Source organism: Rhinolophus sinicus, linkage group LG11 (genome assembly GCF_036562045.2).
Source record: "Rhinolophus sinicus isolate RSC01 linkage group LG11, ASM3656204v1, whole genome shotgun sequence".
Lineage (NCBI taxonomy): Eukaryota > Metazoa > Chordata > Mammalia > Chiroptera > Rhinolophidae > Rhinolophus > Rhinolophus sinicus.
The window spans coordinates 3642904-3655057 of NC_133760.1; the positions used below are offsets into that span (position 1 = coordinate 3642904).

The 12154-nt window shown below is 49.8% G+C and overlaps 1 protein-coding gene and 1 non-coding gene across 4 annotated transcripts in view; both read left to right on the top strand.

Annotated features, from left to right (window-relative positions):
* The window catches only part of LOC109439640 (zinc finger protein 560), a 35306-nt gene extending 32060 nt beyond the window's left edge, over nucleotides 1-3246 (top strand). Inside the window, exon 6 of one of the 3 annotated variants that reach the window (XM_074315471.1) lies at nucleotides 2945-3246. In XM_074315471.1, the coding sequence (XP_074171572.1) occupies nucleotides 2945-3007 (63 nt within the window). In that variant the 3' untranslated portion in view covers nucleotides 3008-3246. The remainder of the gene's footprint in view (nucleotides 1-2944) is intronic. The other 2 variants (XM_074315476.1, XM_074315474.1) reach the window with 2 other exon arrangements.
* Nucleotides 1978-2080, top strand: LOC141567740 (small nucleolar RNA U13). Its single transcript, XR_012490575.1, has one exon. It is a non-coding gene; the product is annotated as a small nucleolar RNA U13 (small nucleolar RNA).
* Nucleotides 3247-12154: the final 8908 nt, after the last annotated feature.

Below are 12154 nucleotides of genomic sequence, written 5' to 3' on the forward strand. Positions count from 1 at the left end.
GAAGCATCCATCCTTCATGCTGTCTCAGCCCTTTCTCTTTTCCTGAATGTACACAGAACTTCTCAACTCCAACCCTTAACAGACACCTTTCTCTCATTGGAATACTCTTTGCAATACTCAACATGTAAAACAGTACAAAATATTTACTTCAAACACAAAAGTATATATTGTCAAACAATCGTTTCTTGAGCCATTAGATTAGGTCAAGCCCACTAGTTAAATTTTCTCATATTCGCCTAAACTTGACCTCCCAGCATTTACAGTGATTTAAATGGTGTAAATGGCTAAGGTATTTTTTTTTAACCAAAGCTAAGATATCCACCAATTGTAAAAACAGATATTATTTGATAGGCAGGTCAGAAAGAAAAATGATGTGATAAGGTGCCTTAACGATAGTTGCATATGATGCAGGAGTAGGTCACATGGTCTTGTTACTGTCAAGTTGCTCACATGCCTAAGAGTTTGGCAGTTTTCTCCTGCTGTTGTTTCTCAGTTGAAGCACTAGGACTGGGATGAAGCCTGTGCAAACTATGAAATCTTATGTCACAACTATTCGGGCACAAGTATGAGATGCTATTCAGTGTGTGATGCCGTTAATTTCAGGGTTGTTAGAATGAAGAAAAATGTGTGTCCCAAGATCCCTGAAAATTATTTCAGCCCCTGTGAGGATTGGAACTACTGGCCTAATTTATGACACCATTGAATTACCTAATAGTGCCTGGTCCGTGGTAGAGGCTTAGCCTTACCTAATGGATTAATGGACATATGAATGTTTTGTTTTGCTGAGAACACAAATCACCAGACCTTGTGACACTTTTAGAGAAAGTTACCTTTTCCCCCAGTAGGGATAATAGAGCCAGGAGACAGTTATTGTTACTGAGGAGCACAGAGGGACAAAAGTGGGAAAGCATGTTCCCACAGGTACAGTGGTGTTTATCAGCTGTCACCTTGGGTTGTCAAATAGGCCATATAAAGTATCAAGATGGAAGGTAGGGAGTAGAAGGTGATAGGTGCACACCAGGGTCAGGATGGTTTGAGTGGCTTGGGTCTCAGGAGAGTGAGGCAGTGCTGGGTCTGTAAATACATCCCCCTTGCGTCTTGTGCCTATAGATAACTGACCATAGACCCACTAGGCAGGCTGTGAGGCCTACATAACACAGGTGAAGCACAAAAGGAACACGTTTGTATATAAGGAGAGAATTATTTTCCCTGTGAAGGGGAGGAACCAGAATACGTCATCTCAAAGTAAGCCACTTGGCACATTGATTACTTTGAATTCAAGGCACTTAAAACACAGCAGGTGCAAGAAGGGCACTCTGACTCTCCCTTTTCTTCCTGAAAGCAGGAGATGAAAACTCCTATGTGAATGGTGCCCCCTCTGAAGCAGGAGGAAAGAAGACATCTGCCCAGAGAGGGCACCAGAGGAATCTGCAAACAACCTTACTCCATTAGTTTCCCACATTATTATTTACCTTCCCACAGTTTGCTGACCTCACAGTTTGCCAACCTCAGGAGCCTAAAACTGCTTTCCTTTCTCTTGCCATTTCTCTCCAACATTTTTGTTCATTGTTGAACATACTGTAGAAACGAATCCTGAACTGCCCTTTTAAGTTACTTCTGATTTTGACTTCTCCCACGTGAGGTGAGCTCTAGGCATTAATAAACTTTTCTTGCTGTGTCTTTTTGTTACAGGAGTGTTAGGCAAGAACTCAAATGGGCAATAAAGGGAACATCATTTTTCCTCCCCTTCACCTGCTGAAAGCAGACACACACACACACACACCATTTCATCCTCTGCCCACCCCACCCCCCATTCTGTATATCCTGAGGTCAGAAATTGCTGAACCCTGGTTTTTCTCACTACAGATTATCCTGTCTGACAGGCCAAGATTTCCCTTACTCCAAATCAAGGATGGGGTGTTTTGTTAAATTTTTAAAACTTGTAAATATATACACCACATACAATTGATCACTTTGATCTTTTGTAGTTCGTAAGTGTGATGATTGGGTGTTAATGCTCTTGTGTGAGATGTACCTCCCACAAACCTTGTTAGGACATCAGCACATTACCTGTCTGACGTGAAAAAAATTATCATTTTACCCGTTTGTAAGCATACAGTTCGCTGGCATTAAGCACATTCGCATCCTCTTTATTGTGCTGTTACTTTGATTCTGACAACCCTGGGTTCACAAGTTAAGAGTTATAATTTGCCAAGTGAGAGCCCCTCCCCCATTCAGAGGTGCCATCTGTGGGATTCCAGAAATCATTTAAGTTCATATGCCTCTGATGAAATCGTGTCCCCGGAAACTCCAGCATCTATCACCAATCTCCACGTTTTTCTAACTTTTACTTCTTATTTTAGCCTGACATCTTGCCTGATTGTTCATGGAGAAACTAGAGAATTGTATTCACAGGTCCCAAGAAAGGAAAATGCACAGGCCCACACCTATCTTATCATTCACTCCCCCGATCATGTCTGAAAATGTCCCTCCTGTCAAAAGCCAAACCAGACCTAAAAGATTTCAAGGAAACCAAAATACTGCTTTGAGCTACTCCTTAAAACAACGAAACCAAACTCCCCCCCACCTGAAACAGGTATAAGAAGGGTGTGCTCACCCCCTCCCTTTTGTTCTTGTAGGAGGCAAGAACACCACCACCACCACCGTGAAAGATGCCCCTCCTATGCCAGAAGGACAGTTATTCTTACTGTCAAGGAGGGGAAGTTGAGAAAGAGACTTCTCCGCAAACAGACCATGATAAAGATAATTGTGTTCCTTCTTTACTATTCCCACATAGTTCAGTTACTTCTCCACAATAGCCTCTTTTTATCAATCCTTTGGGTCTTTGTTTCCTTAAGAGGGCTGCATGTCATGTAAAACTTACAGGAAAGACATTTGTATGATTGCCTCATGTTAATATGTTTCATATCTATTCAATTCTCAGGGACAGCCTGAGAAGGTGGAGATAAGGTTTTGCCTCGGTGACATCTCCCTTTCCGGTGTCTGAATTCTACCTCCTTCATTGGCATGATTGTTCAGAATACTGACAAGCTCTCAGCTACCATCGTAGAAACTATGAATATGGGCAGCATCTTTCAAAATTAAACATACTATTACCACACAATCCAGCAATCATGCGCCTTGGTATTGATTAACCCAAATGAGTCAAAACCTTACATCTACATAGAAACCTGCACGTAGATGTTCACTGCGACTTTATTCATAACTGCCAGAACTTGGAGGCCACCAAGATGTCCTTCAGGAGGTGAGTGGACACATGGACGGTACATCCAGGCAATGAAGGTTATTCGGTGCTTAAAAGAAATGAGCGAGCTACAGAGCCATGAGGAGACTGGTGGGGAACCTTAAATGTGTATTATTAGCTGGAAGAAGCCAATCTGAATAGGTTACATACTTATAGTTCCAACTACCTCTGATATTCCCAAAAAGGAAAAACTCTGGATCGGTGGGTTGCAGGGGGCATGGGGTGGTGAATAGGCAGAGCACAGGACTTTTAACACAGAAACCATTCTGTGTGATACTGTAATAGTGAGATACACTTGTCCAAACACATAGACCTGCAAGGCCAAGAGTGAACCTTAATGTAAACTCTGGCCTCGGGTCATCATGATGGGACAATGTAGATTCACTAACTACAACCCACACACTGCTCAGGGGCAGAGTAGTAGGGGAGGAGAGGCTGAGTGTGTGTATGTGTGTTGGGGTGTGGGAGCAACAATGGCAGAGCAGGGGCATATGGAATTCAGCTCAGTTTTGCTGTGAACACAAAACTGCTCTAAAAAACACAAAACTATATTTTAAAATCCAGTACTATCCCATGGCTGGTCCTCCTTGAGACTCCAATTTGTCTGGGCCACATCAGAGCCGAACTTCTGTGAATACTTGTCCTTTCAACACACATCCATCCTTTCAGTATCTTCACCTGACATCCGTTCTGTATTTCACTATGCTTTTGTCATACACCAGATTGCTCCCAAAACTGCTCTCTCTCACCACGGACACTGATGATTTTTGTGGTGAACATGCAATATCCACTTTGCATTTTCCATCTTATTGAGACACTCTAGAAGCTGTAGGGGAGGAAACAGTCTCCTCTACCCTCTGAGGGTGTCTGGCTGAGCCTAAGATAGAAAGTGACATAAGGCAGATGAACAGGAGACAAGCATCCAGTTTTATTAAATGTTTACATGTATGCGGGAGCCTTCGCAAGAGAATGGAGACCCGAACAAGTGACCAGAGCAGGAAGCTTTTATACCTTTTAGGCAAAGAATTGATAAGATATTTCAATTTGTGAAGGATTGACAAGACAAAGGGGCTTGGCTGTGTGTAGTCGATGGGGAAGAAGTAACTAGGAAGATAGTGGCGAGTTTAACGAGATTTCTTGGTAGGGATTACTCACCCCCCAACTCTGTCTCCCTCTCCCGTCTCTGGTGATAAAAAACCTTCCTCCTGGTACAGTCTCCTTCACGTGGGAGTTTTATCTCCTGTTGTCAGGAAGGGGATCACAGTGTCCTTGCACCTGCTGTGTCTTAAGTGCCTTGAATTCAAAATAATGGGCCAAAGAGGCACCGTTTTGGGGTGCCTCCTTCGGAGCATTCTGGGTAAGTGGCCTATTTATCTTTGTTCCTCACGAGCTTGCATCTCTGGCTCCAAACAACCGGAAGTGTCTTTCATTCCTACCTTTCCCTATGGTCCTCCATGGCCCTGTTGGCCAGCAGAGGCTCCTCTGCCTCGGTGTTAAAATGTGAAGTACACCTGTTACTTGACCTGGGCCCTATAGAGTCTAGTATCGCTACCATCTTTTTCCTTTAAAAATAACCTCCGGGTGATCTAGTGCATTTATATCACGTTAATTATGAATTCTATGCTTATAAACCCCCGATTCCACTTCCATCCAGAATTAGATACACGGCCTCATAGACATGACGATTAAAATGGCTCAACCCTAAAATCTTGGTCTTCATCTTCCTCACCTTGGCTGTACCCAGACTTCCCATCTGACTGGCATGTATTACTGTTCACCCAGTGACCCGCTGCAAACTCTGGAAGCATTTCCCCATCGTGTGTCTCCCCGTGTCATAGACAATCCATTGCCCAGTCCTGTCCATTCTTCCTCTGATATGCATCTTCAAACACTTCTCTCCATTTTCACGACAACCCGGCTAACCGTTTATTTAATCGTTTGCTCCTTAGAGGTCATCCATGTTGTTCCAGTTTGGGACCATGAGGTACAGGGCTTCTAAGTGTACTCATGTCCAGGAATTTTCATGAATACTAGTATAAGTGTTGTCAGCCCCGAGGGGTGGGGGCCTCCAGGCCACCCTTGGGTTTGATGCCTCACTCCCTAGAAGGACTCACAGGACTCCACAAAGTTGACTTCCTGGAGGTCTGATACCTCATGGCTCAAGGCCCCCACCATATTGCTAAGTGAACCTTTTACTGCACAATCCATTTTCTTTTGTCACGCATAAACGTCTGGGAGATGGAAGATAATACTGTTGCATTTTGATGTTTCTTTGCACATTTCTGTTCGATGTATTATCTGCAAATATTTTCTCCCAGCCTCTATCCTTTGCCATTTCATCCTATTCAGAGGGTGTTTCATAGACCCTAGGTTTTTAATTTTGACGACTTCTGATGTCTCCATTCCTTTTTATGGATCATGCTTCTGGTGTGAAGTCTAAAAATCTCTTTGCCAGGTCCTAGATCCCAAATTTTTCTCTTAGATTTCTCCCCCAAAGTGTGTTCTACTTTTATGTTTTATGTTGAAATGTGTGGTCCATTTGAAGTTTATGTTTACATGAGGTGTGAGGTTTTGGTGTTTAGGTGAAGGATTTTCTATTTGCTTGTGTTTTGCCCGTGGATGTCCAATTGCGCTACTCCTGTGTTACGGAGAAGCCGTCCTTCTTCCACTGAATCGCTTTTGTACCTTTGCCAAAAATCAGTTGGGCTTGAGCATATTTGTTTGGGTCTTTGTTCTGTTTCATTGATCAACATGTCTATCTGTCTGCCAACATCACATGGTCTCTATCTACTCTATAAATAAACATTAAATTAGGGGCAACTTAGTTCTTGTTTTTTGAAATTGCCATAGCAATTGTAGTTCCTTTGTCCACATTCTTTTTTAAGAGTATGGACGAAAAAGGGGACACGTGCTAAACCAGACAAGCTCAGCGGAGGCCAGAATGGCGGGCCCTACAAACAGAGACCGAAGCAACCTCATAGGATGGACTGAACATAAAAATTCCTAATTAAAAGTGGGTGACGGTGGGTAGTCACGACCTGGGCCTGTAGCTTTCTTGACAAAGGTCAATCTTTACCTTAAGTGAGCCTGTCTATTGTCTTTTTTGCAGCTAAGATAACATACCCTTGAAATGTCCCAGTAATCCCTTTTTTTCAGATTCCTCAAGACACACCCAGCGGTACCAGAGCAGGAGACACAAAATCCCTCATTGTTATCTTGTTGCCCACATATCATCTCTGTGTTCTGTAAATGTTAATTTATTATCTATCCTACACCCGCCAATGTAAAACAAGTTTTCCTCTCCATTTCACTTTTTATCCAACTGCAGAGATTTCCCCCACGTTGCTTTCTCCTGCCCTTTTAACCTACCACCAATGGACTTCATGTGACCCTCCTTACAGTCTCCTGCTTTGATTCTAATGTATAAATCAAGTTGCAAAACTGCCATTCTCCAGAGCATTTTCTCAACTCGTGGAGATTTTGATTCCCGCAATTGTGGTCAGTTTGACTCAAATAAACATAAAAATTCTCTCCATGATTGGACATTTCTTACGTCAGCAAGAGTAGTGTATGCATTTTTTTTTTAATGTTAAAGGAAGCTCTACAACTTGCTTTTATTTCACGGAACTGCTAATCATCAACATTTACCTCACTTCAAACACACATACACACATTACTGTGTTTCATTCTATGGATTTACTGGAACTTAATTTAGTGAAAGGTTATTAATCCCCTCCCATTTTTTGTTATTACAGTAGATAATGCTGAATTTGACATTCTTATCATCACACGTGCATTCGCAGCAATGTTCCCCACACCGCTCTGTCGTCTTTGGACTTGGTAGTGCTATGTGCAGAAACGGATTTTACTGAAACTTTTATGTGGTCAGTGATTTCCCTTATGGCTTCTGGGCTTTGTTTCTTATGCTTTAGAAAGCTTTCCTCCCTCGAAATTAGGTTACCCAACTGAGAGTCCGTGGGTTCATTGCCTACGGTGTACAAAGAAGCCAACACATTTTAGCAGAGAAAAATATTCATTTGTTCCTCTGCCAAACGAGGAGACCAGGCTCAGATCAGTGTCCCCCAATAAAGACTTGGAGTAAATGTAAAGGATAATGGTAAGGAGAAGCTACACGTATTTATTAATTCTAATTCAGGAGTTTTGTTTGGACAATCTTGGAGCTAAGTCATCTAAGGTAGGGATGGGAAAGATGAGAGAAGACATAAAGAAATTCCCAGTAGCTAGGGACTGACTGGGTGCGAGCTAGGTGCTCGGCCGAGTACTTATTACTAGGCACCCCGTTTCCGATCACAGTCCGCGGAACCGGGTCTGCGCACAGAAGTTCAGGCTAGGGACGACTTCTGGGTCCCGCCCCTACCGGGGTCAGATGTTCATTTGTTAGCTTTCTGGGCCTGCGTGAGCATGTGGGTCCAGTGTGATCCAGATGGGTTTGGCAATCTACGCGCCGCCGCTGTGAAGAGGCTGGCGCTTACCTCCTGAAAGGCCAAGAGCCAAACAGAAAATCAGGAAAACTACCGGGGTCTGGTTTACGTGTTAGGGCCAGGTTTCAATTACAGTAGAAAAACGATTCCTCCGTTGGTGTCCTGAGGACTTGCACGATTTCGGTTTTCGTCCTCGCCCCGCTGTAGACCAGTCCCCGCCCCGCTGTAGACCAGTCCCCGCGGGAGCCCGGGAAGCACGTCTAGGCGCCCGGCCTGCCGGCATCTCCGGGGAGTCTTCCACGTCCGCGGGGCCGCCCAGGAGTCGCGTAGGGAGTCTGTCCCCTTCTCGGCAGTCGTCCGAAAAAGACATTTTCCGAGTCGGACCCTTCTGCTGCCAGGGTGCGCGGTGACGGCGGAGAGCTGCGAGGCACACGCCTCAGCTCGTGCGGGACGCTTCCGCCCGCTCCGGGGGACCGGACGAGGTCGGGCATCCGGCCGGCGGGCGGGGCGCCCTCCCCAGCCCGCGATCCGAAACTGTCCGATTGACGTTCGCGCCTGTTTCGGGCGCCATCTGGTGGCCGATTTTATAGTTTCCACCCTCCGGAGCTCGGGGGAAATCTGTTAAGGGATGGAATTCGCGGTTCACGAGGCAGAGTTCCAGGAGCCGGCCGTGCTGTCACGTTTGTCCCGATCACGTCCGGGCGTCGGCGCTTCATGCGTTCGCCGGAGATGGTACCTGCAGGGTATGGGGTAGTGACCGTTGCGGCGACTGCCAGCTTGGGAGTTGGGCCTCCTAGACCGGTCGACCAGCACCCGCTGGTGCCACTCCGCCTGCGGAAGCCTACCAGGCTCTTCTCGGGAGAACGAAATGGGTGTCCCGCGCCCGGACGCTGTCACACTCCGGAGGAGGAAGCCACCTCCGGCCGTGCGGGGAGACACCCGGAGGGCGCAACGGGCTTCGCCGCGGGCCCGCGTGGGTCCCGGTCGTCGAACTGGGCTTTTCTCAATATTCCGGGTCTCGCTTCCCAGGAGGGGAACGGCGCAGGCCCGTACTTGGAGCTCCAGGTAGGAAGCCACCGGTGGGCCGCGGTCTTTCGTGAGCCCTGGTCGTTTAAGAGGCGCCTCCGGATGGAATTTTTGCTATGTCCGAATTCGGAGACACGGACGGACCAGCCCTGGACGTGCGGGCGAAATCGGAAGGGCGCAGCCGGCCCGCCCAGCTCGCGCCCTTTCAGCTACCAGACCCCGGGATTGACCAGATGGCCCCAGGGAACTGCGGGGTGGCAGTGATGGGTGGGGCGTTCACCCCTTCAGGAGGCAACCGTGAACTGTGGACCAGCCCCATCACCAACTGCGGTGCCGGAAGAGGTTGGCTCTGGGGCGGGCAGCGCTCCGGGCTTGACCATGGCCGGCCACTCAGTTCCAGCGCACGAGGGTGGCGGAATCCTCACGCGTACACTCCATCCCCCCAGAGAGTAGGTTCGGTCGCGGTGACCTCACCCTGCAGGCTCTGAGCCACGTATCTGCCGTCCCATTCCGAGGTTGCGGGGGCGGGGCTCTCCTGACAGAGCATCTCCGGTTGCTGTCTCCCGGGCTCCCTCGGCACCCTCTGTACGGACTCGTGTGGAGCTCGCTCGCACTCTTCTCTCCAAGCTCGAGTGGGTGGACGGCTCTGCCGGTGGCCCCTCGCCGCTCTTCCCTGCCAGTAGGCGGTGGATGGAAAGCCGGGGTGCAGACCCGGCGGGGCTTGGCCTGACTGCGCAGCGGTCCGAGTTGCGTAACAGCAGACATTCACTCGCTCTTCGGCCGCGTCTCCAGCGGTGGGGAGGCCGCCCTGCCAAGCCCTCTGCGGCGCCCAGTGAGGCTCCGGGTCGTTCCTACGGTAACTGAGGCTTAGCGGGGACGTTGATTCCGTCCCGGCGACCCCCTTGGGCCACCGCAGCAGTGTCTGAGGAGCGGTGCCCAGTAGAGGAGGTGGGCGCACCCTGAGTGTCTTTTGCTGCCCGTGGGCGCAAGCGAGTGTGGCGTTTAAGCCGCCGAGGTGGCGCCCGCACTTTTGGGACTGCCGTTTTGCCGGTTTTTTACGCGTGTCAACTTCGTTGGTTATTTTAATAAAAACGGTAATCACGAGCAACACAAGCGCCCTGTGGACGGGACGAGCCCGAGGCGGCGCGTGCTCCCGGCCCCAAAGCCTGCGTTCAGGCCGCCTGTGCTCCCCGCACCGCGAGCTGCGGCCCCGCTGTCAGACGCCTGCTCCCGACGAGCGAGTCTGTAAAGGCGACACCGCAGTGAGGCCTCTAACGATCCGATAGGACGCCCACGGGGCCCGGACACCCAGCGGCCCTCCTCGGTGCCCAACCACCCGTGTGGCTCCCACTGTGCAGGCGCGTAGCCCACTCGGCGGCTGGGTGTGGGCGGTCAGTGAGGCCCGGCTAGCTCTTGGCCTCCCGCCGCCGAGCCTCCTCTTCCGAGGGAGGGGGTTCCGCAGGGCCCGCGTCTGGGTGGTGTATGAATGCTTCCCCGTCACGTATCTGCGGGGACGCCACCCCAACGCCCGTCCCATCGCATGCAGCTCCCTACGCTCCGTCTTAAGCTGCAGGCAGCGTCGGGTCACAAGTTGGACCCCTCGTTTGTCAGCGTCTCTGAGATGTGGCAGCAGAGCGAACAAGAGTAAGCTTAGTACAACCCCACGGCGGGCGCCGATGCCTCGAGGTGCCGAGACCCGGGGCGTACCGGGGCTGCCCTCAGGTGGGTGCCTGTGGATCCCAGCATGCTTTTCCGGTGATCCAGCTGCGTTTGAGGCTTCCCCGCAGCCTCGTTTATGTGCGCACCTCCGGACTTCGCCGACCCTCCCCTGCTGGTGGCTGAACCAGCCTCTGCGTGAGGGAATGATTCTTGCCCCCCACCCCCGTCCCCGTTGTCCCTGGGCGAAGTGTCCCGAAACCCACGGCGTCCCAGGCGAGCGGCACAGCATATTAGCGCGTGTGCGGGAAATCCAGGTTTGGCCCTGGGGGCTGTAGGCGGAGCGCTGAGATGTGCGGTCGCGGAGACCAGTTCGCGACCTGGTGACACGTGGTTGCCCTGTGTTGAGGCTTCTCTGTTGAAGCTCTGTATGTCATGGCTTCTGAGGCTGGAGGCCCCTCTCCTGCCCGCCATCTGGTGCGCTCTGTGCAGCTGACCGCCTGCGGATGTGCCTCCTTTGATGCACTGATGGGGGCCTGACCGACCATCGTGACTGCCAGTGGTGTCCCGGGCCTTGGCGGGGCACGTACCCTTTGTGGGCGTGTGTTGTCAGCCTCACCGCACATACGCAGATTGTGGGGCTGCTTTCCTTTCTCTGTGCTGTGGGAGGCCGCCTCTATGTGTACCCCTGTCAGCATGTCCAGGACACCTGGCAGTGAACTCTCTGGCGTTTTCCCTACATGGATGATACTGCCAGTAGCACCTGCTTCTTCTCTGTACACCATGAGAAAGATGATACATACTAAGGGTTGCCCGTTGACTAACAGCTCAAATTTAAAAAGCAGCGCCCAGCAGCTGTTTCTGAACAGGGGCATCTCATGCAAACCTTGCTTTAGGGAGAAGCCTAAGCTGCCTGCCTCCCTCACTGAACTTCCTGCACTGTGTTCCTGTAATCTGAACCAGCCCTTACAGAGGAGTTCCTGGAATCCTATTTCAACCAAGAGGACTGAGACTTTCCCTGTCCAACCAGAGCTGCACAGCTATATCCCAATTAGCATCTTCACTGACCAGATTGGCTCCATTCTCACCAATCAGGACAGTGTATTTTGGACCTAAGGGTGAAGATTTGTTGGAGTGTTTGCATGAGGATGGACCAAGGGCGCCCTTCGGTGGAAAGACTGAAGGCTGTTTCCCCAGCTGGAGTGGGAAGACTGGGGACGTCTTGCTGGAGCAGACCTGCAGGTAGAAGAATGGAATGGATAGGAGCACGTGGAGCAGAGCTGTCTAGCTGGAGGGGCCACCTTACCCAGAGACTGCCTCAACACCATGGTATCACAATTGAGCTGCTTACAATGAATAGTTTCCTTCACTGTACCCCAAATCGGAGTCTTTTCGGTCTTGAATTGCCACCCACGACCATCGGTTGGCATCTGGAAGATAAAGCCGTGCGTATGGTACATGCGACTAGGTCAGACGGCAAATGAACTCAGTTATGGGTCCTTTGGTCGCTTGATCTGTATTATAGTGACACAGTAACACCACTGAAATCAACTGGCACTGTAATACATGCCAACTGGTGCTGACCCCTATGGGGGTGTGGTGCTTGCATCTTTCAGATCAAAATGGGGGTTGTCAGCCTTCCCCAACTGGGACTTTGGACACGGGAGAAACTGGTGTGATTGTAACCCCCCCCATCCCCCACCGCCGGCAACAACCTGTTGGAATGCCTACTCTACCCCTTTTCACTGGTAGTCAAGGTACTGGC